General features: G+C 43.5%; 2 protein-coding genes and 1 long non-coding RNA gene across 11 annotated transcripts in view; 1 reads left to right on the forward strand and 2 right to left on the reverse strand.

The window, feature by feature from the left end:
* Ubp1 (upstream binding protein 1) overlaps nucleotides 1-20,316 on the forward strand; it is a 45,950-nt gene extending 25,634 nt beyond the window's left edge. For 4 of the 9 annotated variants that reach the window (XR_004111934.1, XR_004111935.1, XR_004111933.1 and 1 more), the window contains 11 exons: nucleotides 590-696; nucleotides 2,503-2,655; nucleotides 2,745-2,855; nucleotides 3,291-3,398; nucleotides 8,366-8,469; nucleotides 10,137-10,191; nucleotides 10,415-10,508; nucleotides 13,196-13,286; nucleotides 14,016-14,134; nucleotides 15,944-16,682; nucleotides 18,480-20,127. Coding sequence is in view for 4 of the 9 variants with exons in the window: in XM_031345988.1 (XP_031201848.1) it covers nucleotides 590-696; nucleotides 2,503-2,655; nucleotides 2,745-2,855; nucleotides 3,291-3,398; nucleotides 8,366-8,469; nucleotides 10,137-10,191; nucleotides 10,415-10,508; nucleotides 13,196-13,286; nucleotides 14,016-14,134; nucleotides 15,944-16,086; nucleotides 16,631-16,682; nucleotides 20,153-20,208 (1,193 nt within the window). In the remaining 5 variants the exon portion in view is untranslated. Of the gene's footprint in view, nucleotides 1-589; nucleotides 697-2,502; nucleotides 2,656-2,744; nucleotides 2,856-3,290; nucleotides 3,399-8,365; nucleotides 8,470-10,136; nucleotides 10,192-10,414; nucleotides 10,509-13,195; nucleotides 13,287-13,458; nucleotides 13,993-14,015; nucleotides 14,135-15,943; nucleotides 16,683-18,479; nucleotides 20,128-20,152 lie in introns of those variants that run through there. The other 5 variants (XM_031345988.1, XM_031345989.1, XM_031345990.1 and 2 more) reach the window with 5 other exon arrangements.
* LOC116073841 lies at nucleotides 11,794-13,587 on the reverse strand. The gene is made up of 2 exons (XR_004111939.1): nucleotides 12,666-13,587; nucleotides 11,794-12,362 (listed from the first exon to the last, which is right to left on the reverse strand). It is a non-coding gene; the product is annotated as an uncharacterized LOC116073841 (long non-coding RNA).
* An 853-nt stretch (nucleotides 20,317-21,169) lies between the features above and the next one.
* Nucleotides 21,170-25,967, reverse strand: part of Fbxl2 (F-box and leucine rich repeat protein 2) — a 53,762-nt gene continuing 48,964 nt past the window's right edge. The window contains exons 14-15 of the mRNA XM_031345992.1: nucleotides 22,656-22,868; nucleotides 21,170-22,124 (exon numbers count right to left, since the gene is read on the reverse strand). Coding sequence (XP_031201852.1) covers nucleotides 22,017-22,124; nucleotides 22,656-22,868 — 321 coding nt within the window. The 3' untranslated portion in view covers nucleotides 21,170-22,016. The remainder of the gene's footprint in view (nucleotides 22,125-22,655; nucleotides 22,869-25,967) is intronic.

Raw genomic sequence — 25,967 nt, forward strand, 5'->3', positions numbered from 1 at the left:
GAATTGGCACCATGTAAAATTTTTTGCTTGGATGCAATTGGTGTTAGAGCCATGTCTTGAGAATTGTTTAATGCTAAAGGAGTGAAGTAGCTTTGTGATGCTAAAGTAACCTCAACCAGGAATTGTATGAATTTGAAGCTATCTAAAACCTTAGTTGGCACCGTCCATCTTATTTTTAATGAAATGAAATATAAGCCATGGTGGGAGAAACTGTGATTCTTGTTAGGTGGATTTGATATTGAAGACAAGGTTGACTACGGAGAACGTTGAAGGGAGTTCACCATGGATTAATTATTTCCATAGAGCATAATATAGTAAGTTGTAAGTTTGGTTTGTTTGTTTGTTTGATTTGTTTTGTTTTGTTTTGTTTTGAAATGGGGTTTCACTATGCTGCCCAGGCTGCACTTGAACCCCTAGTCTCAAGCCATCCCCTGTACCCCAGCCTTCCGAATAGCTGGGACTCCACTTCTCTACTTGAGTGCCACCACACCAGGCTCAAATTGTAAGTCTTTGAATTACTTAAAATGGATCCTTTTTTTTTTTTTTTTTTTTTTTTTTTTTTTTTTGTAACTTGTGTTTGAACATACAGATATTCCAATGTCTGTGGGAATAATTGACACAAGAACAAATCCAAGCCAGTTAAATGCAGTTGAATTTCTGTGGGACCCTGCAAAGCGCACCTCTGCCTTCATTCAGGTTTGCCTTTCCATGTCTGCCCCACTCATTTAAACTCCTGTCTCATGAAAATACTTCCTGCTTGTAAAATATAATGTAATGCCTTTTTCTTCTTTAAATACACACAGTTAAAATGTTTTAATTTAGTAGATTAGTTGTGTAGACATAAAAGACATTTGGTGAAAAGATTTTTTTGTTTGTTTGTTTTTTTCTCTCCACTTAGATGGCCTGGAATTTGCCAGGTAGAATAATGTGCCATTACACCTGGTTTTTATTATTTTTTTGTTTATTTGCTTTTTTGAGACAGGGTTTCTCTGTATAGCCCTGGCTGTCCTGGAACTCACTCTGTAGACCAGGCTGGCCTGGAACTCAGAAATCCGCCTGTCTCTGCTTCCCAAGTGCTGGGATTAAAGGCATGTGCCACCACTGCCCGACCTACACCTGGCTTTTAAATTCTATTTTTTATTACTGGTGTTCATAATAGAAACTTCTGTTTTTTGTGATGCACATTTCTCTTGAACAGAAACTGCTATTTAAAAGGATACTGTTGAAAAAAGTTTCAGGTTTAAAATTTTTTCTACCATTATTTAAAGCACATTTGTAATCAAACTTTAAAGCCTCCACAAATGAAGAGATAAGAGTGGATTCTTCGTGTGTCCATCATGTGGTGTGAGCAGTTAACCTTTTTTTTTTCTCTACTTTTAGTTGTCATTGAACTGTTTTTTGAACAGGGTTTCACTGTGTAGCTCTGGCTAGCCTGGAACTTGCTATGCAGACCAGTCTCAAGTGAGAGTACAGAGATCCATCTGTCTCTTCCTCCTAGTGCTGGGAGTACAGCTGTGCACCACCACACCAGGCCCTGCTACACATGTTACACACCAATGGCATTTTATCCACACACATTTCATGTGTCCAAAAGATAATCTTGAAACTAACAGGACCACATATTTACAACTTAAAAGTGATTGTGATATGTACTGTGGTAATTTTTAAGTGGTGGAATTTTAACTACTGTGTAGTTAAATGACTGCAAAAGGGGATAGCCATTGAATTGTTGACCAGCTTAAGTGTTTACATCAACTCTAAGGATCATTAGCATTCAGTGTTTGGATTTTCTCCCAAATGTTGCCCATCAGTTAACGATGGTGACATGATTCATACTCGTATCTGTCCAATAGAATAACAAGTTTTGTAGTACATGAGAGGTATAGTACCTGGCCAAATTTCAGAGGTGAGCTTTCACGCTGCATATTTTTGGACAAGGGCATGTCTTTGTAAAGTCTAAAATGACTATGGTCTTGCTGCTTGCTAACTTCTCAGTTGTACCCTGAGATTGTTTTCTGAAGGGAGGAGTAAAATGAATGTCACCTCTGGGATCCTGACAGGACTTAGAAGGGTTACCCTGGAGAGTTTAGGTGAATAAAGAATGAGGCTCTAGGGCCTGAAAATGGCCCGGGAAAAGAATGACAATATGGTGTATACAGAGAAGCATTAGCAAGAACCTTGGCTGTCTTCAGCAAGGTAGAAGCTGTGGTGAAGCAGGCCTGAGTGTATGGTGTTGGATGGAGCCAGGTGATGCTACAAAGTAGCGTCTGTGCTCTTTTCCCTCACTGGAGCAAATCTCCCGAGAGAAGCCCTAGAAGGAAAGGATCCAGGAACAGAGGGGTTCTGAAATCTGCATCCAAAGTCATTCAGGAAATTCAGGAGATAATTGGACTGCTTTGTCTGTTTTAAGGGATCTTGAATGTACATCCATGAGGGGATAAAATAGAAAGAGCCCCGGTGGAAGATTTTTTTGAATGTATTTTTGCTTGAATTGTTTTATAGGTACACTGTATCAGCACAGAATTCACCCCGCGTAAGCATGGAGGTGAAAAAGGAGTGCCTTTTAGGATCCAAGTTGACACCTTTAAGCAGAATGAAAATGGGGAATATACGGATCATCTTCACTCAGCTAGCTGCCAAATCAAAGTCTTTAAGGTAAACAGTGGAGCCCAGGAGGGATACTCAGTTTTATTTGTAAAGCTGTGTGCAGCTAGGTGATTGAAGTCATCTACTTTGTGTTCAAGCCTAAAGGTGCGGACAGGAAACAAAAAAACGACCGAGAAAAGATGGAGAAGAGAACGGCTCATGAAAAGGAAAAGTATCAGCCATCTTACGACACCACCATTCTCACCGAGGTAATACAGCGGCCTTGGCTTCGGAGAGAAGCAGAGGTCTGCGTGTTAGCAGGACCTCACACACGCGTGGCAACAAGGGGACTGGGGTGACTGGGTGGTGAATTGACATGATATTCTGAGGGCTTGTGGGCACATATTTCTCCTAAGTTTGGGGATTTTTATGAGTTTATTTGCATGGGTGGGATCTTGAATGAAGATGCTGAAATCCCAATGTGAGGTCTCAGAATAGACCTGAAAACCTTGAAATTGATAAGAGATTTAAGTGGGGGCCTAGAATGTCCAATTTTTGTCACTGCTGGGGTTTTGCATTTCCTTTAACTTTGAATCCTGTTAGTCATACATTTGTTTAATTGAACGCAAAGACATAAAACAGGGTTTTAGGTCTTTCTTTGTATAATGAAAAGACATTGATCCCAATCTTTGGTGTTTGTCCAGATGAGGCTTGAGCCTATAATTGAAGATGCAGTTGAACATGAGCAGAAAAAGTCCAGCAAGCGGACTTTGCCAGCAGACTACGGTGATTCTCTGGCAAAGCGAGGCAGTGTAAGGGGCTTCTGCTTCTCTTTTCATTGTGCAAGAACCCTTGTGCAGTGTTAGATATAGGATCAACTTCCATGGAAAAGTAAAGCCGAAATTGTTTTTGATGTCCATGTCTTGATTTAATTTGCTTTTGTTTAGCTTTCTGCTTTCTGTTTGTTCCTCATTGAGGAAAATTTCCTAAATCTAACACTTTAAAACAAAACATAAACAATGTTGACCATATTGGGTGGTTTCGGACACTCAGATATGTTTTCCAACTTGTTCCCTTGTTCCCCCCCCCCTTGGATACACAGGACTCCTTCAAGATAATTGAAATTATTTGACTAGTTTTATTTTTATTAATTAATTAATTTATTTTTGTTGTTTTGTTTTTCGAGACAGTTTCTCTGTGTAGCTTTGGCTGTCCTACAACTTGTTCTGTATGCTATGCTGGCACTGAATTTATAGAGATCCACCTGACTCTGCCTCCCAAGTTCTGGGATTAAAGGTGTATGCCACCACTGCCCAGCTTACTTAACTAATTTTAATTAGCTGTTTTTATGTAATTAATGATTTTTTTACATGTATACCTAATAAGAATATTTCGTAGATAGCTAAGAGATTGCAGCAAGCTTGATATTAACATGTGCAGTGCTCCATGCCACATTCCCCTGCATGCACTACAAAAGTGTGTGTGTGTGTCTGTGCTTCTAAAAGCCTCTTTGGTGGCACTGGTAGGAAACATCTTCGACTGTGTAGTGTTTACTCTTGGCACCTGCATCATAATGTAATTCTTCATACTGCAGTAGTGCCCTTGCTGCACTTAACCCCAGGACCCTCAGGAATAAGCAGCCAGTGAGGGTTTTAGTTGAGTTTTGTCAGGTTAAATATAGCGTGTCTTTTTAATACAACTCAGTCCGGCAGTCCATGGAGGATTGTTCTGGTTGCAGATTTAAATCAGCTTATGTACCCTTATTAAATATAAATAGTTATATTAAAGGTTTTATCTAAGTAACTATTTTGAGTGTTCTGTTCATTACTGCACTGTTTGTAGTATTGGTATCCCCAAAGTAGATTTTCAGTCTTTTATCTTTATCTGATTAATTGTGGAATTTGAAGGACAATATCACAAGCACTGTCACAGGGCTGTCATTTCCAATTTAAAACAGTGTTTAAAAGCTTCTTGTGCATGCTTGCATCCAGGGGACTGGGAGCATAAGCTGCATCTTTTTATCTATATATCTACCTACCTACCTACCTATCATCCTTTTTTAGACACTAGTCCAGCATGGGAACTCACTCTGTTGCTCTCATGGCAGTCCTCCTGCCTCAGCCTCCTGGGTACTAGGCTTGTAGGTGTAAGCCACCATACCTAGTTCTTTATATTTTCTTTAACTGAGCTGTTTTGGGTTAAATCAGAGGTGCTCAGAAGTACTGGGTGCTCCTTTCCCTAGTTGTCTGCCCTCCCGTCTTAGATTTTAGTATCTTCAATTGTTATGAAAACCTACAAATATTCTTAATATTTTTTTGAGGGGCTTATGGGAACTTAGTCACTTGCCTTATAACTTGCCTGTTACAAACTATTTATCTAATTTAAAGAAGTTGGTTCTAGTATGTTGTAGCCCAGAGCCAACCTGAAAATGAGGAAGTCCATGTAAATTATCAATGCATCTTAAGTCATAATATGCAAAACAACAGCAGTTCATGCCTGGGATTTCACATCTTCTTAAGTGCGCCACCTGCCACCTGCCACCCTGGCTGCACTTGGTTCGGGTATGATGCTTCTAGTGTTGGCTAGACCTTAAACTGTAAGTGTATTTTCAAAATGCAAGGTGCAGATCATGAACCCTTTAACCAAGATCATAGCTACGGCACTTCGTCTGTCTCTTCAAATGTCTGTGTGGCGTGCTGGGTGGGGCTGGGAGGTGCCTGCCTTGCAGTTTTGGGCAGTTAACAGTTGGCTTTCAGTTAAAGGGATATATATCCAGAAGTCTTGACAAAATCTAAAAGGTGCTGGATGACCAGGTCCCACGCTGGCTGAATTGTCGCTCCTACTGGTTCCCAGGAGATGATGCATAACAAACCCTTTGTGTGTCTGTTGATCCCTGGCACACCCCTGGCCTCCCATGGCTTGTTGCCGACAGTGGGTCTTCATTCTTTAATCTCTGTGGGAAACTTCTACATTCAGAGTACCCTGAAACCAGAACCGCACAGGTCCAGACCATTGGCGGAGGCTTCAGGAACATCAGCGCTGCACTTAATTCCACTTGCTTTCAACAGCAGGTGCCCATTAGTGCTAGCAAACAAAATCTCAAATTAAAAACTCTTCTTGTGATAGTAAAAGCATCTAAATTTGTAATAGATGAGTGTATGGTGAGTAAACAGACTGACTCTACCGTACCACACCAACTTTAAATTTGGGGATAGCTCTGTTTCCTCAGAGCTAGCTAGCAATAACCTAGGTAAATTTGTTTTGGAGAGGCATTGCTTTGATCTTAAGAGTTATCTAGTGTAGTAGGGAAAGCCCATGCTCCCTTGGTTAGATGTGCTGTAGTAGGCACGGGCACTCCACACTGTAAGCCGAGGAGAGAGCCATACTTAGTTAAAGGCAAAGGCTCTGCTCTTAAAACAACAGGTGTTTTCATTTGGAATGGTGTCTATAGTAAGGTCACTACTGGAGTTTACTATGAGTCTCTGCTTTGGAAGGCGTTGTCTCGGGAACAGAATCTGTGGTGATTTCCCCTTTTCCAGGGCTCTATAATTGGGCAGATGTGAAGACAGCTGGTGATTTCTTTTCTGTCCCTGTTGTTGTTTGGTGGCTGCTAAGACATGTGGTTTCTGCCTGGAGAGACTCTCAGTGCAAGCTCTGGGCTTCACATTAGTGAGCTTAACATTTTGCAAAGAATTTGGAAAAGATGATTTTTTTTCCCCTTGATTATTTTCAAACTGGCATCCAAATATTTTCATTGTAAATTTGAACAGTTGCAAAGGAAGCATTTCCTGCCATGATGATTATTTATATTTATTAAATTAAAACTTATCTCTGTGAGTTTAAGGCCAGCCTGGTCTACAGAGCAAGCACCAGGACACTCCAGGTGCTTTACAAAGAAAAACACTGTCTCTTGAGAAGACAAAACAAACAAAAAACCTATTAAAAATTGAAACTATTATTAATTAGGAGGAAATAGCCTGCAGAATCCTAGGATCATCCTCAGGTTTACTCCGCTCATCTCTCTTGGTCTCACCTTTGTACTCTGTTGGTTTTAAATGTTGCCTTAAAGCGATCACCCTTATGCCCGGAGGCCTTTCTATAACCTCAATTGCTTTAAAGATTTACATGTTTTTATTTTATATGTATGAGCATTTTGCCTGCATGCATGTCTGTGAACCACGTGTGTGCAGTGCCTGTGAGGCCAGAAGATGGTGTTGGATCTCTTGGAACTGGAGTGACAGATAGTTGTGAGTCACCAAGTGGGTGCTGAGAACTGAACCCAGGTCCTCTGCAAGAACAATATGTGCTCTTTACTCCTGAGCATCTCCAGCCCAGTAACTCCCAATTCTTTACAATAAAGTCTCTGGGCTTTTTGATTCAAGGCTGACCTTGAACTCATAGCAGTCTTTCTTTCTCAGCCTCCTGAATTTTGGGATTGCAAGTATGAGTCACCACTACTCCTCGATACAATAGATTTTTCTGAATTGGAAAGAAAATTTTCTTATTTTAAATTTAGGGTATCATGTAGCTGAGGTTGGCCTTAAACTTGTGATCATCTTGCCTCTACCTCCCAAGCCTGATTACAGACATGTGCTACCAAGCCTAGCTTGAAATTTAATCTTTAGATTTTCTTATGACTATAGATTAAACTTGGGTTTAAGAAGTTAAATATTTGTGTGTATGCCAGCAACCTGAGTTTTGTCTCCAAGGCTCAAGTGGTGGAAGGAGAGAACAGACTCCCCAAAGTGTCCCTTGACCTCCATATGCATGCCATACATATAGAGGCGCACACACATATATGTAAATAAGTAAATGTCATTTCAAAAGGAAAAACTCATTAGAACGAGTTCATTAAAACAATTATGCAAATTTTAATGAACAGTTATAAATATAAAAATGGACAAAACAGATAAAACTGGCAATAATGCTTGGTTGTGCAGAGTCTTGAAACCCCAGTACTAAGGTGAGATGTGACGTCATCTCTTAAATGGGAGCAGGCTGATTATAAAGGGGACCCTCTGAAGCTAACGTCCTCAGCAAGAATACCTGTAGAAAGAATACTGGTCGTTAGGTGGACCTTTGTGGAGCTCAGAAGGAAAGTTTCTACTTGGTTACTGTGCCCTGCCCAGCATACTTTGGACCTTGGCTTACTCAGTTTTATAATTGTAATGTGTTTCTGAATTTTGCTTAAGGTTGAAAGATATTCAGTTTGCCATATCTTTTTAAGAACCCCACACACACCTGGCAGCATACCCACAATTGATAGGCTTGCATGCTAGCCTGTTTAGTAAATCTTATCTTACATCGTGGTAGGTACTGATGAGGCTGCTCCGAGGGATAAGGAGCAATCAACAGACCTAGCCACACCCAGATCACTGTGTATGTCAGATGTCGCTTGGGAATCTTGTCTGCTGCTTTTAAACCTTGAAACTGAGGTGTGTTTGAAGCGTCTGACAGAAGATACTAGAAATGTGTGTGTGTGTGTGTGTGTGTGTCTGTCTGTCTGTCTGTCTGTCTGTCTTTGTGCATGTGTGCGTGTGCATGCATGTAAGCTTTCCAAAAACAAGTGTCTATAAATGTTGCTGCTATCATCACTCAGGGTCTCTTTAAGCTAAATGAGTGCCTTTTGCTGCACAGGGTGAATTTGAGACATTTGATAGGCACCGAGCATCTTGTGTTTTGTGTTTTGTATGGGGTCAGTTAGAGACCAGATTACAAAAGTGCTTCTTCCACACATTTAAAAGGCATGTTGTTAACTCATTTCTGTTTCTATCCTTAGTGTTCTCCATGGCCTGACACCCCTACAGCCTATGTGAATAACAGCCCTTCCCCAGCGCCCACTTTCACCTCCTCACAGCAGAGCACATGCAGTGTCCCAGACAGGTACCTGGTTTGTGTGGCCCCGTGCTTGCACCTGACCATTGCTCCTTCACATCCCTCTCCATGCTGCCTGCATGTGTGTCTGTGTCAGGTGCTAGTAAATAGGGCATGCTCGGGTCAGAGCGTCTTCACCTGACAGCCCCGTGTACCTAGTCTGTGTCACCCGTTGACAATGACAGTAACTGCAGAGAAGCATTTTCTTCAGGTACTCAATCAGGAAGCGTTCCAGTTTGAGGCCAGCCTTGGGGCCATAACAAGACCCTAGCTGACAAAGGGGGAAGAAGAGCTTTTGAGCCAAGGAACTGTCTTTGAGAGATTTAAGAAAGCATTAACAGAGTTCAGTTAAGGACCCCAGGGTGAGTGGTTGATGGGAGGTTCTGATATGAATATATTAAGATTACGTGATTACAAAGCACAGTGGGCTTTGGGTTACACACATGACACAGGTTATTTTTTTGTACTGTTTCTTAACCCAATCAGCAAATATAGTTTTAGTTGAGTATTTAAGATTTAAAGAAAAAACCTTTGTTTTGTTTTGTTTTGTTTTGTTTTGTTTTTTTAAAGACTGTAGTGGTTTTCGAATCAGGACCTCTGGATTTCCTTAAATGTGTTATCTAGCTTTCATAGATGAGAGTTCAGGGAGCTCAGAATGGGAGCTGCATAGGCCCAAGGCCTTTATAAGCCTTTGGCTCCTAAAGTCTTGCTGGAATTCCTGCTTTTAGGACATTTCTTAGGGGACAGAAAAATTAAGAAAGCTTGAGATGGCAGGGGAAAGTTCTCTATGTAGGTCTTTTGTTGACAGGATCTGGTAAGAAAAAAAAACTACTAAATTTCACTTTCCTTCTATGGAGATGGGAAAGCTAGCCAGGAGCCTGTTTGCACATGGTGGATGTATCTACAAGTAGAAAAATTCTCATGGACCAGGGGGACCAGAGAGCCAGTGTGTAACATGCAAGAAGTCTCTTGTGGGTATGTGAGCAAATGGCTGTGATCTTAGAGATGGCCTCAGTTGTGTAGATGTTTCCTGAGAACCCACTGTGTTTCTAGCATGGTCCCACTTGCTGAGATATATAAAAACCAGACAAATTCCTGGTGGAAGGGGCTTAAGATCTGGTGAATGGAGAATAATTTAACGTTCAGGACATGGGAAGCAGTGCTGAGAAAGGAACCCTGCTCAGCAGTGGGAGGCACATCTTCTCGGTGCATTCATTTGCAGTTGTCTTTATACCTTTGACCGGCGTGCTTGTCATTTCCTTTACTCATGGGCGGAGGGATATATTAACTAATGAGGAAGATTTGTCTTATTTAGTTAGGACCACTGTTTCTTATGCCTAATTTTTCTTAGAATGTTTTATGGTTATTTTTAGCTGTTTTTCTTACATGATTTCACATATTTTCCTAACTAAAATGAATGCATACCGTCCCCATTTTCCTGGCACCCATATAAAGACTCAAGGGAACGCTTCCCAGTGCTTACCTCGCACATGGCGGTACTGGTGTTGTGCCTGCATCCCGTCCTCCGACTCTCCCTACTGTGTTGCATTCTTGTTGCAAGCTTACACAGCTCTTTCTACACTGTTGTCCTATCTCAAACTGCCTGTGTAATAGATAGCCTTTAGTTTCTTAACTTAAAAATAAATTAAGCCATTCCCTCCTTTTCCTTTCTGCAGCAATTCTTCATCCCCAAATCACCAGGGAGATGGAGCTGCACAAGCATCTGCAGAAGTAAGTCTCCTTAAAGCCCTCAAATAGAAAGATTCTAACCAAATTATGTGGTGCTCAGTCAGCAGAAGTTGTGCTCTGACTTGAGGTTTTAAAGCCTTTTGAGTTTTGCTTAAATATTTTTCATGACATGCCAATGACTTTTTTAAAGCTTGAATAGTTTTATCTATGCTCTTTTTTTTTTTTTTTTTTTTTTTTTTTTTTTTTTTTTTTTTTAAATTAATAGCAAATTCAGCCTTCAGCTACAACCCAGGAAACACAGCAGTGGCTGCTCAAAAACAGGTTCTCTTCCTACACAAGACTGTTCTCTAATTTTTCAGGTATGTATGTATGTGTGCATGCATGAGAATATTTTATTTTTATGTTTTCCTGCTTTTGTTAACTAAGAATTTTGAAACTTTTGAAATAATTTTAGATAAATCTATTACTGACAAGAAAAAATATATTGTCTCTGTTTTCCTCAGTTGTAACACCCTGTTAAATTCTTCCAAACCAGAAAATCCCACTCATTGTGACAGTATTTACTCCTCTGTGGTATTTTCATTCTACTTATCTTTATTACTTTAAAATTATGTGTGTGCCTGTCTCGGGGTATATGCACGTGAGTGTAGGTGCCCACAGAAGCCAGAAGTGTCAGATACCCGGGAGCTGGGGGCCTGACCTTAGTTCTGCAAGAGCAGCATGTGCTCTTAACTGGTGAGCCATCTCTCTAGCCCCAGTGCTAACTTACTTGGGTAATATATTGCTTAATGATAAACTGGAAAGGCAGTTGGGAGATGATTCAGCACACATTCTCTCAGTTTCTCACAAAACTGTAGTATAATGTTGTGAGCAAAAGTCAGCACTGATACCGTGGATGTATAGATCTGTCACTGTGCAGTGAGTGTAGCTCTGTGCATCTACCACTGCGGTTAAGACACCCATACATGTAGGGTGTCTGTCTACACAGGCACTGTCTGTCTTACTGCCTCGTACTAAGGTCATTCTTCTCCACACACACCCCTTTGCTACACACATTGAACTGCCCTGCCTATGATTGGTCATTCTGAGACTGTTAAACAAATGAAGCCCTGTAGTATGTGACCCTTTGAATCTGGCCTTATGAGCTCAGGTCCCATAAGGCTGCCCTGTGTACTGTGGCTTGAACCTTTTCACATAGAGCAATGATCTCATTTGTGTGGCTTTGCTCAAGTATGGGTGTCATAGGCAGCCTGCTCTTCTTCTGCACAGAAAACTAAGGAATGTTCTGGTGGGGCTTTAGGTGTTGAGCAGCATCGCCCCAGGTAGTGGGGCATGCAGGAGAGCGCATGTGGGAAGCAGGGGCAGTCCTTGTACTTCTGCTAATGAGTCCTGACCAAACATTCTGAGAAATGCTGGGCCACAGAGACTTGCCAGCTAGCACTCCTTTTGCTTGTGTATGGGGGAGCCGTTGAAACAGTCTAAGAGGGCAGACATACCCGTGCACACGCCCAGAGGAAAGCCTGGTTTTACAAACAGCAATGTATTTATTATATTGTTTGTACGCTGGGTACTTAGTCCTCATATAGCTCTTGAACTCTAAAATTACAATTCCATGTAGAAATAATTTACTCGCTGGGATCCATATTTTCATGTGATTAAATAAAGTCTTTAATGTGTGAAAAGCTAGAAATTATAGAATTCAGTATGAGAGATGGGTTTCCTGAGCCCTTATACACAGCAAGTGGATGAAGAGCAGACAGAACAGCCTTTGATATCTGGGACTTGCATGTTACTGCATGTTCTATGGAGCTGTAAGACTTTTCGTTGTACGCAGTGATCACATGGCTTGGCATTCTGCATTTTCCTTATCCTGGGGGCTTCCTTTGGAGGGTTCACGCTGAGCTGCTCTTTGGCACATCACCTGAGCCGCAACACTTAAGGGACTAGCAGACAGTGAGATCTCTTAGGTGGTCAGGCATGTGTCAGAGCTGGGATTTACCATCACCAGCTGGGATACATCTCTTCATGAATTACAGATGTCACAACTGGAAGCGCTGCTTCAGAGCTGTGTGACCCTAGTAGACAGAGAACTTCTTTCTCTGCTCTTTCATTCCAAGAGTGACTCCATAGAGGTTCACGTCTCATGGGCATTAGGCTTCTCTGGTTTTCATTTCTTTATAAGCTAGGATTCTGTCAGGCTCTTTCATTTGAGCCTATGAAACAAAGCAAATAAGAGAGTGAGTGAATAAAGCAACCCCATTATCTTGCTACATATAGGAGTAGATGTTTTTTATATGAAGACATACCTTAATTCTGGGAGTATTGGTCTTGACTAATATTAGAAGAGTAAAAAGATTTTGTATACATCTCCGAATATAGAAGTATTGAGTACATGAAAGACTTCCTCTGACTACCCCAACTTCCCTGCTGCCCAGTGCTTATTCAGTCTTGTATCCACTTCTCCGCACTGCCCTTTTTGATGCTTTTCAGGCAAATCCTAGACACCAAGTACTTACGGAAGCAATCTTAAGGAACAGAGTGATCTTCTGCTGAGCTCTCATTAGAACAGGCTGTAGCGATGGAACTTTACAGTGGCTAACTTGATGTTGCACACTGTGCTGTAATGAGACCCGCTCTCGACTTTGCTTCTCACTCACTGGTGACTTTGGGCAAGTTCCCCAGATGTCAGCATTCCATATATGTTTTTAAAAAGAAGAAAAGCAACATCAGGGCTTTAGGGGGAGTCAGAAACATGGTTATCCACAGCCCAGCAACAAGGAAAGAAAAGCAGTGTAGGAGCCTTGTATTGGAAGCAGGCGGGCTTTCTGGCCATGGTTGCTGATTTATCAGCTTCTGGCACCTGGTTACCACAGCATGTTGTTTCTCTAAAATACAGATGTGTGTTCCTGTGTCAGTCGTGGGCGTGTGTACTCCAGGACACCCGTTGACTGGGCAGAAGGACAGAAGCGTGTGGAGAAGCCTGCTGCTTCACAGCAGCCCTGTCCATCCCTCTCTTGCTTATTTGAGGATCTCTGCTGTTTTCCAGGTGCCGACTTATTAAAGCTAACAAAGGAGGATTTAGTTCAGATTTGTGGTGCGGCCGATGGAATTCGGCTCTATAATTCCCTGAAGTCAAGGTAAAATACTACATACAGACTGTCTTGTGTGAGCTGGAAATGGCCTTTTCTCTGCGTGGGGGATTTGGTGGGCAGAATGTGTTTGCACGCTAGGTTGGCTGGCGTGTGCCTGTGCGCCACCGAGCATCGCAGCACTGTGCTCACGAGAAGACTGTTTTGTGTGCACCTTCAGGGCAGGCACTGATGAGGGCAGAGGTAGACTAAGACTGGTAGCAATGCACATGGGCAGGACTGAGTTCTTGAAGACGACTGGGTTTGTTGCCAAGAAAACAAAACTTCTAATTTAGGTGAGCTCTACAGAATCTATGGTTTTCAAGGTCATGATTATTGTTAAGCAGTTATTAAATGTGAACTTGTAACTGTCCATTAGAATGCTAGAACTGTGACTGTGCTGGCTTTGAGACCCACTGCTGCCATTACTGTCTCTAGACTTGTGTGCTGAGACCTGAATAAACTCCAGCCTTACTGATTTCAAATTGCTTAATCAATCTTAAAACTTAAATTTACCAGCATCTGACAGACCATCTCAATGGTTTAGAGTCTGGACCTGTGATAGTTGGTGTGAGGTGTGTGGTTTTTATATTTTTATTATAAAATTATTTTGCATAATGAAATAATATTGTAAAGTTCTCACAAGGAAAACTAGACCGTAGATTCCTGTAGTTGTTGATTGTATGTGCTGAGGCAGCTTGCCCTCACAGTCTCATTGATGGCATCTTCTGATTACAGGTCGGTTAGGCCCCGCTTAACCATCTATGTCTGCCAGGAGCAGCAGAGCGGCACTGTGCTGCAAGGGCAGCCACAAGCTGCAGGCAGTGGAGGTGAAAGTGGCGGTGGGACGCCCTGCGGTGGGTATTGAGGGCACTTCCTTCCTGTCCTTTCTCAGACTGTCTGACTTGAGCACAGGACTGCCAAGCTGACAGGAGCAGCTGTAGGGCCAAGTCCTGGGAAAGGAGGGAACTAGAACCTTCTTTGTCTTCAGCGATGCATGCTGTGGATCTCTTTATAGGACTTACATGCATAGCTTGGACACGTTATGGCCTTTCTGGATGAATGCCACATTGGCAGCCTGCTGGGGAAAGAGGTTGTTGGTTTGGTTTTGGTTTTTTCGTACCCCCGCCCCCCATTTCACTAACTAGATAGTGGATGGGGGGCACACAATTCCTGTTCCATACATGAACAAGTCCATGTAGCAGTCTCCCCCAGTGTAGACCCGCCTGGTGTGAGCAGCCATTGTGTTCCATGCAGGCAGGATGGTGGGAGCGTGACTTTGGTCCGCATTAGCACAAGCTGTATAGTTTATCTTCTGACCAAGGAGGGCTTCTTTGCCTTGCAGATTTATCTCAGTTGGACAGTATGAAGCACTCTGGCCTCTCTTGTCTCCTTTTTCCTCCCTCCTTTGATTAGAAACACTTTGGGAGAGTGAGAGGTTGGGACCAGGTCTTCCTAGGTAGTCTCAACTGGCCTCAGTGCTGCCATTCTCCTGCTTCATCCTCCAAAGTGCCGAGGTTCTCACTTGTGTGGTGGTGGTAATGCCCCCCTCTTCCACATTCTGAAGCAGAATGATGGTGACATTCAGCTTCAGGGAAACATATTATGGCATTCTAAGAGGTACCTGACAGTAGTGGAGCTCTGAGAAATGCCTCGTGGCTTGGATTTCATCCTTGACCATTCAGATTTAGTGAGCTGAAGACCAGGTAGTAACACCTCAAATCAAACACAGGCTTTCCTGCACTGAACTTTTACAGAGCTTGTGAACAATAGCTTTGGCCCTGCTCCTATATACAGAAGCTGTGTCCACTTTATTAAAAGAACCAGGGGGCAGGAATGTGTCCCCAAACATTGATGCGATGATCCTTTAGCATTGCCTTCAGTTTTGAGCTCTAATACTAAGCTTTTCTAAATGTGTAATTAGTATTGTTCCTGTGCTTGGAGCTACTCACTTCCCTGGTGAGTCCCATGGCTGCTTTGAGTCAGTTTGACCAACACTGACACACAGCCTCATGGTGCTGCTCTGTTCAAGGCTCCAACAGAGCTGGCAGGCAGTGGCTGCTGAAAGGCTGGGCCTCCTAAGGAAGAAGCAAACCTCACTTTCTGTATTCTTACTTCTCATAGGGTGCTGTCTCCATTTCTTTTAATTTTGTGTGTATATTGGAGATGACAGAGATAATTTTTAGTCTTATATCCTCATTTGGAAGATTACTGATTTTAGAAAAAACTCCTTTTAGAGTTTTTTATGCACAATTAGAAACACACTGTTTTTTTTTTTTTTTAAAGCTTGCTCCTCCCATTGTGTCTGCAATAGGACATTGTAACCCTTGTACATATTTTTTTCATCCTTTGCCCCAATCCATTACCCTGATTACTCTGATCCCTGGTGCTTTTCTTTTACTCCTCAATATGTGAAACTGATAGAAAAATGAAAGTCATGTAGTTTTATACAGGGTTAGTATTTATTATACATGAGCATAAATAACGTGTTCTTCTACTTCAAATAGGTAGGTAGAGAATTTAAAGGGGGCAAAGAAATGTTACCTTGCCCCTGTTTCTAAATTTGTATTTTTTTTTTTTTTTTGGCACTTTGAAAAGATAGACTGTATAGATCAAGTATAAAACGTCAAATGGTATTGTTAAAGTGCTATTTTTCTTATTTTCAGTTTATCATGCAATCTACTTGGAAGAAATGGTTGCCTCAGAAGTTGCTCGAAAACTTGCCTCCGTGTTTAATATTCCTTTCCACCAAATTAACCAGGTTTACAGACAGGGCCCCACTGGTATCCACATTCTTGTTAGTGACCAGGTAAGTCAGACAGGTAGTAGTCCCCTCTGCCACACGGGCACTCATAAGTGTCGGAATGTGAGAGATGCTGCAGTAGTCATCTTTAAATACAGCCATTTTCAAACAGGTGGGATCAGAATTGTATCCTAGTAGCAGAAGGAACACAGGGAAAGGGGGCTGAGCTTTTTTGAGCTCAGACACTTCCTGGAGCTCTAAGGTTTGTGCGTGTGTGGCAGACTTTGGTCCTTTCTTTGAGGTGAGGCATTAGGTAGGTTCTCCTTTTGCACATTGTTGGAAGAGCAGCATTTTTAAAACATTTACTATTAGAACACACCTGTGCTCAAGCAATGTTCACTGACAAGCAATAATAGTAGGAAACACCCTGTATAATCTTCACAGAACCTGGCACAACATGCTCCTCAGTGGCTCACAAATGACAGGTGGAATGTCTCATACTGTCTCTTATTGCCATGAGGAATGACTAGGATTGGGTACTGTGTAAGAAGGATGCATCAATTGGCTGGTAGATCTTAATTATACTCACACGTCTGCTTTACCCTTCTAGATGGTTCAGAACTTTCAAGATGAGACTTGTTTTTTATTCTCCACAGTAAAAGGTACTTTTCATGTGTGTGTGCCTTAGTGTGTTGTGATCATGAAGGACACTGTGCCCTTTTAGAAGCTCTCATGTATGTGCATATTCTTGAAAAGGATATCTTTGCAAATTTTAAGAGGTTGGAACATGGATGAACAGTATTTTTAGTGCTTGTAATAGAAATTAGCAAGCAATATAGTAAGGGTTGGTTTTTATAGATGACCTGAAACCAGAGTCCATTCACCCAATGTTTGCTGAGCATTTTGTCCAAGATAGCACTCTGTTCGTGCTTGAATGAAACAAGGGCTCAGGGAATTGCACTGTAGTGGGGGGACAAGTCAGAATTGGCCACAGGCACAGAAATTGACCAGTATTAGCTGTCATGCAGGAATAAGACAGTGTGGGGCCTATGGGAATGGGGTAAGCGTGGAGCTGTCACAGACAGCTTTCTGAGGTGGTGGTCTGGAAAAGGAAGAGCTGGCCACAGGACTAACCCAGGGCAGAGTGGGACTGTGCAGAAGGATGCACTTGGCATCTGTGACACCTGGAAGAATGCCATGCAGCGTGAGGTGGGGTAAGCAGAGCACAGTGGGGTCAGGGAGCAAGGCAGGCCCTGGCACACAGTGATGGCAGGTGACGATGGTCATCGGCTCTTACTTCAGATGGGTTGGGAAGTGAGTGAAGTGGTTTAAGCAAAGGAACAGTGGGATTGAAGTTTCCTTCTACTCTCACTGTGGACACAAATGACAAGACAGCAAAACTGGAGCAGGGAGTCCATAGGGGTCAGGGGCAAAAGGAGTGTATGGACGTGGACAGGGCCCAGTTGGTCCTGATTTGATGGAGGTAGTTGTGACTGCCAGGGCCGGTGGCTGCCGCATCAAAGAGGCAATTCAACTTGGTATGTCAAGCAGGCAGCTAATTGTACCGTTCTGAGGAGCCTTGGGTTTGAGGTACTCATTTAGACATCTTCAGATGTTAGTGTGACTAAAAGCTGGGCGGGCTGTACAGAGCTAATTAGGGAGCAGTTGTGGGAAGAGATCCAGCTTAGGTCAGGCTTGAGCTCCAGACTACAAGGTTAGCGGAAAAGGCAGAACATGGGTTAAGACCAGTGCCACTAGTCTCAGCTCCGACCCTTCCCCAGAAGAGGAAGCAGTCCTGAGTCACATGGCAGTGATTCCGGAAAGGTGCTGGCCAAAGGGATTTGAAATTACAATTTGCTTTATACTTGATTGGCCATCAAGCTACTTGCACATGTAAGACAATAGTGAATTGGTTCAATGCTCCCGTGAAGAAACATCTTGAATTTTAAAATGTAATAGCTTTTATTTTGCAAAATTAAAAACAAAACAAAACAAACAAACAAGCTCGTGTTTCCTCCAGAGCTTGTGTCCTGTGAAGCCAGTGAGTGCTCTAGTCTTAGTGTTCCATGTGGACACCTTCACTGAGTCTCACAACTTTCTGAGGCCATTAGGTCTTACTATATCTGCCTCTGAGGGTTCAGTTTTCCAGCAAAGAGACGTCTATCTACAGCAGAACCTACAGGCTGCCTGCACATTTTCTGCAGGGCTTTCTCAGCTCTGCCCCCACACAGTGCTTTGGCCTATTTTGTCCTAGCATACAAGCGCATCTGCTACTGCTCTCTTAAGCCCTTGCCCTGTAGAGCTGGCAAATGGTAAAGACTGGGCTCCCTGAGCAGTGTTCCAGGGACTGTGTCTGAGGGAAGAGGGGCCAGAACTGTGCTGTCAGCTTTAATACTGTTTCTCTTCTAAGCTTAGTAGTTTTAACACACACCCCTTTTTTATTTTTTTATTTTTTGCAGCTGAAAATAATGATGGTATTCACATAATTTTGAAGTGATACCTTATACAGACTGAACTCTATTCAGTACCAAATAAAGTCATGCTTAAAAGTGTGTGAAGACTGAATCCAAGAAGTCTTGGGATTGGATTTTACTGTGAAATGTTTCATATTGAAAACACAAGATGACTTTCCTAATGAGCTGTAGGAGAGACAAGTCTCCTCATTGTCACTGCCACAGCCCCAGCATCCTCCTGAGAGCGAGCATGTCAGGTGACATGCAGCCCAGCTTCTAGCCATGGTGGGCACAAGTACTGCTTCCCTGGCAGGGCAGTGGACAGAATCCCCAGAAGCAGCTGCAGCTGCTTTTCACACTGTATGCGGTTTGAATTGAATGTAAAACTCAACCGTGGGCATTTACCTTTCTGTGCCAGTTTGGCTTTTGTTGCCTGACCCTTATGCTGACCTGGGGAGGAGATGGGGTGCCTCTGGGGGAGCTGCTCTGTGCTGAGCTGACACGGCCGTATTAGGTAAGAGGCTGAGCACCTTCTCAGAAGTGATCGTGTCTGAAGGTGTTACATCAGAGGGGATCCTGCCAGACCAGAGAAGAGCTGAGAAGACAAGCAAACTGCACTGTCAGCCATACCCTGTGAGATCAGTGCAAGCCCTAATAGGTACCGAGACTTGGGCATTTGGCTTTCGCTTCCAGTTTCAGCATTTTCATTTCTGGACTTCACCTTTGAAACCTCCTTGCCTTTTAAACTCATGTGGTTTCCTTTCCTCATCTCCCCATTCCCCCCACTTGAGCCTCCCAAGTAGCTGGGACTCCAGATGTGCACTCACTTGTCTTGTGCCTGCTCTGTTCTTAAACACATCTAAAGCCCTTCTCCAGATGTCAGAACTAGGTGATGGAATTTGGGAAACAGTATCATTGTTGGTTTCTTATAATGGTAAAGGGATTTTTTTTTTTGAATGAGACAAAATTACCCATGGAAACACTAGATGTCATAACAAGACACTAAAATGTACCATAAACCTTCCCTTTTCTCCCTCCAGTACTGAGTTTCAATACAATCATGGATAGTGTGGTGATTGGTGGGGGCTCTGCATCATTCTTGCTTTGTCCATAACAGATGTGCCCGTGAGTCATGCGTGCTCGCACACTGCCATCACCTCTCCCCTCACTCAAGACCTCTTGTGAGGCCTGTGGCATAGAGTTTTTAAAAACTTCTTTCCATTTTAATTATGAAGCACCTCTGCCCATTTGCTCAGCTGCTGGCTGTGAATGCGCTTGTCTGCCTTGTTGTCCAGGTGGGTAGGAATAATTAAGTTTTAAGTGAAATCTCTTCCAGAAGACAGACTACTTCAATGGATTAAAGGCTTTAACAGCTTGTTTTATTCATACTAGGGGTTAATTACTTGTCACAAAAGAAACTGTCTCGATATTTTCCTCTTGGGTTTGGCAGTGCTGTAGGCCTGCAGGCCCTTTAGGAGAGAGCACCCCCTTCCGTCCTTCCCTTTGCTTTGTGTGACCACATGCTTTCTGTATCATTCACTTACTTGGGAAAGAAGTGGATTTATCTCCTAATTGTTTTAGAATTTTGCTTGTCTATTTAGCTTTCCTTTTTGGATCTCATGATTTATGGAACAATAAATGTCATTTAATGCTGTGTGCTATTTTGAATTCCTTATCAGGTTTTAGAACTGGGGTGAAAGTACTTACAAGCTCCTCAGACCTGGGACTGTGCTGAGCAGCACGGAGTGCAACCGTACCTGACCTACGGCACCAGCAGTCTCTGCTACTTTGGTTATAGGATGTACAGTTCAGTGTAATAAATGTTTTCTGACTGTTTTGTAAACGTGTCACTCATTTCAAATCTAAGTTGCACTAGTGTCATCTGAGATCACATGGAGTCAGTGTGCATGGTGTAAGACGTTCACCCCAGTTTCCACAAAGGTGATACAACTCAAGACAAGTTTGCCTGCTGCATGCTTAGAGGAGACAGACAGATCAGCCTCTCCTAGGCTTGAGGTCCTGGTCACTGAACATCAAGTCCGCCATCTGCAATGAGCCACATTCTAGCTCAGGAAAAATGTAGATAGTTGTCTCGGGTATTTAATAAAAATGGGTTTCATGAGTCACTTGACCAATCATAGGCCGTGCTTACTTCAGCAGTTCCTCCATCAGTCACATCCCACTCTCCACACACAGTGCTATAGGTAAGTAGCTGTTCTGATAGTCATACAGCAACATATCAGGAGGCAGCCGAACCCTTCATATCCCAGTAGGCTAATGCTTACAAGGAGTCATTCGCCTGAGGAGTCTCCAGAATGTGTCGCCTCTGCTTTCCCTCCCAGGATGCAGCTGAGAAGCTGTCCCTGGGGGCAGAGAAAGCTCGAGTTTGTAGTTCTGGTTGGGCGTGGTTGCTGGGAAGGTGCAGCTACCATTATTAAAATTGAAGGTGGGCAGTCTCAGTGGCACAGAGCAGCAGCACCATAAAAGACATCATCCTGCTCCAGTCCCAGGGACAGGAGCACCTGCCTTCGTTCGCAAAGTGGATCTGCTCTAATCTGACTCCAGTGAGCACAGTGAGGCTTTGTAAGTCTGAAAGCTGCCAATACTTTGTTCATTTGACACGCTTTAAAATAATTGATATGATTTCTAAAAATTCAGAGTAAATTTTTAAAAAAAACACATCCATTCTACATGTGTCTGTTCATTATTTTTACTTATTATAGATAACTTAGGCCTTAATTCTGGATTTCCTCAAAGTTCCCACAAATTTTTTGAGAAGTATGGACATAATTGGCTTTTTTCCTTTAACAGAAATGCACTATATGCTGTAGCATACAGCAGAGCTTATAATTTCTAATGGATCAATGCAAAGGGGGTTAGTTTTGGTCCCTAGAGTTGGGTATGACAAGTTGACACAAATGGAAAGGTGAAGACCCTGCCCCACCCAGCTTAGAGGGCGTGTTTCTTTGGTGTCTTATGGAAGTATGTTAACATGCCTTTCACACACACGTTTCTGCATATGAAACTACCAGCCATTCTGAATTTGCAGCACAGTCACGTTCATAAAGGTGCTATTTACTCTTCAAAGTGGACAAGTCCTGCAGATCAATAGGAATTGCTATGCATTGCATTAGGCCACTGGCGAAAGGATCAGGTAGAAGACCAGCAGGCTCTTGTTGCTCTGCTCAGGTTGTGCTAATACTGAAGGTGCATATGGAGAATGCTGACAAAACCAGGTGGGGCTCGTATACCTAGGTACCCACCTCCAATGGGCTCCAGGTTGCACCACACCACTCTTGCTGTGGCTGACACAGGTCTGGATTTGCTTATATATATATATATACATATATATATATATGTGTGTGTGTGTGTGTATGTATGTATGTATATATAAGGTGAGTAGCATCACCAGTTACTGTAATCTGTGCCGAAGTCTTTTACCTGTAACGCTTTCACCATGGAGAGTCGAGATTGGGTGATGATGGAACAGCCAGGAGACTGGTCTAGTCTGGAAGATGGGGCCCGTGGCCTAAGCAGCTGCTGTCAAAGTATGACACAGCATCTGCACAGTCGATGTCCACTTCCTGCCACTGCTGGAGGAGGGGTAACTGGAGCAAAGTAGGCATGGACTTTGACATGAGGAAGCTGAGCCTGGAAGGAAATGGAAAAGGCGTCGTCTGCCCTGGGATTAAGATTCTTGTATAACCTTTGAAAACCTCTAGTCCATTTACAGTTGATTACGTAAATGTTAGGCAAGGAGGATGCTGTAAGCTAGAACTGTTCCTGTTACATCCCCTCTAGCCCCTGCCCCCAAATCCAGCACCTTCTAAAGACAACTGGAAACACATCTCTCAACTGGCAATGATCTAAGTACATGTCTAGAGAAACCTAAGGTGGTACTTGTGTAATCAGACAGTTTGTTTAAACACACCAGACTAGAGAAGGGGGTGTTGGGTTTAGTACATAGTGTGCACTAGGGTAAGTGCATGCCACAGCATGTATGTGGAAGTCAGAAAACAACACTGAATTGATTCTATTCTACTTTGTACCATATTCTTGGCTGGCTGTGAACTCAGGAAGATAGGCTTGGTAGCAAGCACCATTACATGCTGAGCCCTCTTACCAGCCTGGATGATCTCTGGGTATCCATCCCCTAGTTGCGTAGGAGGGATTCACACCTACCCGCATGCGCTTGATGCCTGCACGGGTGACCTGCTGGCAGTCATACAGCTCCAGTCGCTCCAAGCCCCTGCAGTTCTCCAGGTGCTCCAGCGAGGCGTCCGTGACAAGAAGGCAGTTGTCCAGCTCCAGTACCCGGAGTCTCTCGTGCCCGCAGGTGCTGCTGCTCAGGTGTAGGATGCCTTCATCTGTGATGAGCTCACAGTGGGACAAGCTCTGAGGAGGAGACACATTCTTCAACAGGACCCTCCCTCCAAGTTCCAGCTAGTGAAGGCTGGGGGAGCTGGCTCCTCAAGTGCTCAGAGAAACCGCCTGCTGTGCTGTGTGTGCTGTGCTCCGTGTGCTGTGTATGCTGTGCTGTGTGTGCTGTGCTGTGTGTGTTGTGCTGTGTATGCTGTGCTGTGTGTGCTGTGCTGTGTGTGTTGTGCTGTGTGTGTTGTGCTGTGTGTGCTGTGCTGTGTATGCTGTGCTGTGTGTGCTGTGCTGTGTGTGCTGTGCTGTGTGTGTTGTGCTGTGATGCTGTGCTGTGCTGTGTGTGTTGTGCTGTGTGTGTTGTGCTGTGTATGCTGTGCTGTGTATGCTGTGCTGTGTGTGCTGTGCTGTGTGTGTTGTGCTGTGATGCTGTGCTGTGCTGTGCTGTGTATGCTGTGCTGTGTATGCTGTGCTGTGTGTGTTGTGCTGTGATGCTGTGCTGTGCTGTGTATGCTGTGCTGTGTGTGCTGTGCTGTGTGTGCTGTGTATGCTGTGCTGTGTGTGCTGTGCTGTGTGTGCTGTGCTGTGTATGCTGTGCTGTGTGTGCTGTGCTGTGCTGTGTGTGCTGTGCTGTGTATGCTGTGCTGTGCTGTGCTGTGCTGTGCTGTGCTGTGCTGTGCTGCGCTGTGCTGTGCTGTGCTGTAGTATGTCCTCTGGAAAGAACATGCTGGAGATGAGTGCGGGAAGTGTCACCATGAATAAATGGAGGGCTGCAAGGGCTGGAGACTACAAACACCTCATCTGACTGACAGCTTGCCGGTCTTCAATCATCCCTCCACCCCCATCCAGTATTCTAAGAAACAGTCTGGGGTTTTCTCAAAGAGCACAAAATGGAGAAACTGGCAAGGTCCTTGGTTTGCTGCCCCAGATCATGGCAGCTAACCTTCCAACCAGAAACAAGGAAAGGTGTTTTGGGGAAAAGTCCAGAGTTGACTCCCTTGAGCAGTTTTATGGCCCAGTTTGAGTAAAAGTGTCAGTAGGAAAAGCCAGATTTACTGTCCTTGTTTAAAATGCACAGGGTTGGAAAGGTGGCTCAGCAGTTAAAAGCACACACCGTTCACAACCGACAAGCCCAGCTACAGGAGGATCCAATGCCTTTGGCTTCCATGAGCGCCCACAGTCACATGCAGGTACCGTAAAACACACACAGTACACACACTGGAAAGTGCAAACATCCTTGACTCGGATGTAGCTGTGCATTGAGACCCTGACCTTAGCCGTAGGTCACCAGCCCCTTGGAAGTGGTAATTAAGGTTACAGAAGTACTAGGGTAAGTTTACACAGCCAAATTTACTTAATAACTTTAGACTGGACAGTTGCCCCACTGTGAAAACATAAAATGCACACAAACATTTGTGAAAAGTTGTAAAGAGAAAAGGGGAACAGTGCCTGCGAGTGACTGACAGGCAGAATTAGTCCATGAGCTAATGTCTGAGGTGTTGGGGTTCGGGTAGAAAGGGCAGAATGTGCTTTGAGGCCCAGGCTAGGGGACGAGAATGTCAGGCTTAGAGTGTAGCAGGAGACAGGCCACCATTGGAGGCACAGGAATCAAACAAGGATTGTCAAACTTGGCAGCAAACATCCTTTCCACTAAGCCTGCTCGTGGGGTTTTCCTTCCACCCCTGGGATCCTGGGGTGATGTAACACCTCCCAGAGAGACTGTCAGTATAGAACCTTGTTCATTCTTTGCTAGCAAAAATTCTATAACATTTTTACATGTTTCTACATGGACATTTGGGGTAATTTAGGAATTCTAAGTGAGGTTTCTTAAGATGCTTTTGGGTTATTTTACATCAAATCCGTTATTTGTTCATTTCATTTACGTTGTCAAATTTATGTAGTTGTGCCTCCTACAAGTTTAGCAACCATAATGTGAAAATTTGAAATTCTCCAAATCTAAAGAATTTTGATTATCACTATAAATACGAACAGGCCACAGTCAACACAGTACAGTAGCAATTGTAAAAGATGCACAGTAGGCGTAAGATGAATTTGTTTCTAGAGTTTGGACCTCAAGCACTTCATTATCTAAGTGTATATAATGAGACAGTCTGTAAGCCCAATACCGGGGCCCCATTTTAGATACAGGACACTCAGCCTCTCAGAGAGACCTGGTGACAGTCGTTTGCTGCTGATACAAGCAGCTTAGCCTGGGGCCTGTTTCCAAAGCAGCAGCCAGCATTGATGATCCTGCACTGGTATTTGTGTTCTCACTTCACTGAGCTCTACCATGGTAAGTCCTTTAATTTGGGCTTTACTTTACTTTCTTCTGATGACTCTGTCTTCACTTAGTATCATGTCCTCAAGCTCATCCGTGTTGAAGCATGTGCCAGGATTCCCTTCTGTCTCAATAACATTCTCTGCATATGCAGCATATTGCCTTTGCCTATTGACAGGCATTTCAGTTGCTTCCCTTGACTTCGGTGGAATAATACCGTTAATGTGGATGTGCGTGTCTGTCTTGCACATCCTTTCAGGTTGCCTGTGTTTTGTATTTCGTTTAACATACTCAGCAGCAGCACCGTAACCCTGAGGGCCCACTCTCTTGCTTTCTGTGGTAGTAGGTTCATTTTAGAGTCACATCAATGTCCTCCCAGCACCACCTGGAGATTTCCACATGCAGGATTCTGAGGTGAGAAGTCTAGGCCTCTGCCAGTGTCTGCCCAAGGACCCTCGTGAGGAAACTGGCTTTGGTGGTTGGAAGATGGTCGATGATGAGTATCTGCCCAGGAACACGTCACCAGCTTGGGACTTTTTAGCCCTGTTTTGGTTCTAACTGTGACACTGCCGTCACATCTCTTGTTCCTGCTCCCAATCTCCCCTTTGTTCTCTAAAGGCTGTGCTCACTTGCCAAGACTAGGCAGGTCCATTGTTGGGTCCTCCACTCTGCTTTAAGGCCGTTCACTGATTTTTGGTTTTAATTTTCTGAACAGTTCTATATACTCTATCTATTCATGGACATGACTTTCTGTTGGTTTTACCGTGTCTTCATAATTTCTAGCTGGGCGGTGGTGGCGCACGCCTTTAATCCCAGCACTTGGGAGGCAGAGGCAGGTGGATTTC

This window comes from Mastomys coucha, unplaced genomic scaffold, assembly GCF_008632895.1.
Source record: "Mastomys coucha isolate ucsf_1 unplaced genomic scaffold, UCSF_Mcou_1 pScaffold23, whole genome shotgun sequence".
Classification (NCBI taxonomy): domain Eukaryota; kingdom Metazoa; phylum Chordata; class Mammalia; order Rodentia; family Muridae; genus Mastomys; species Mastomys coucha.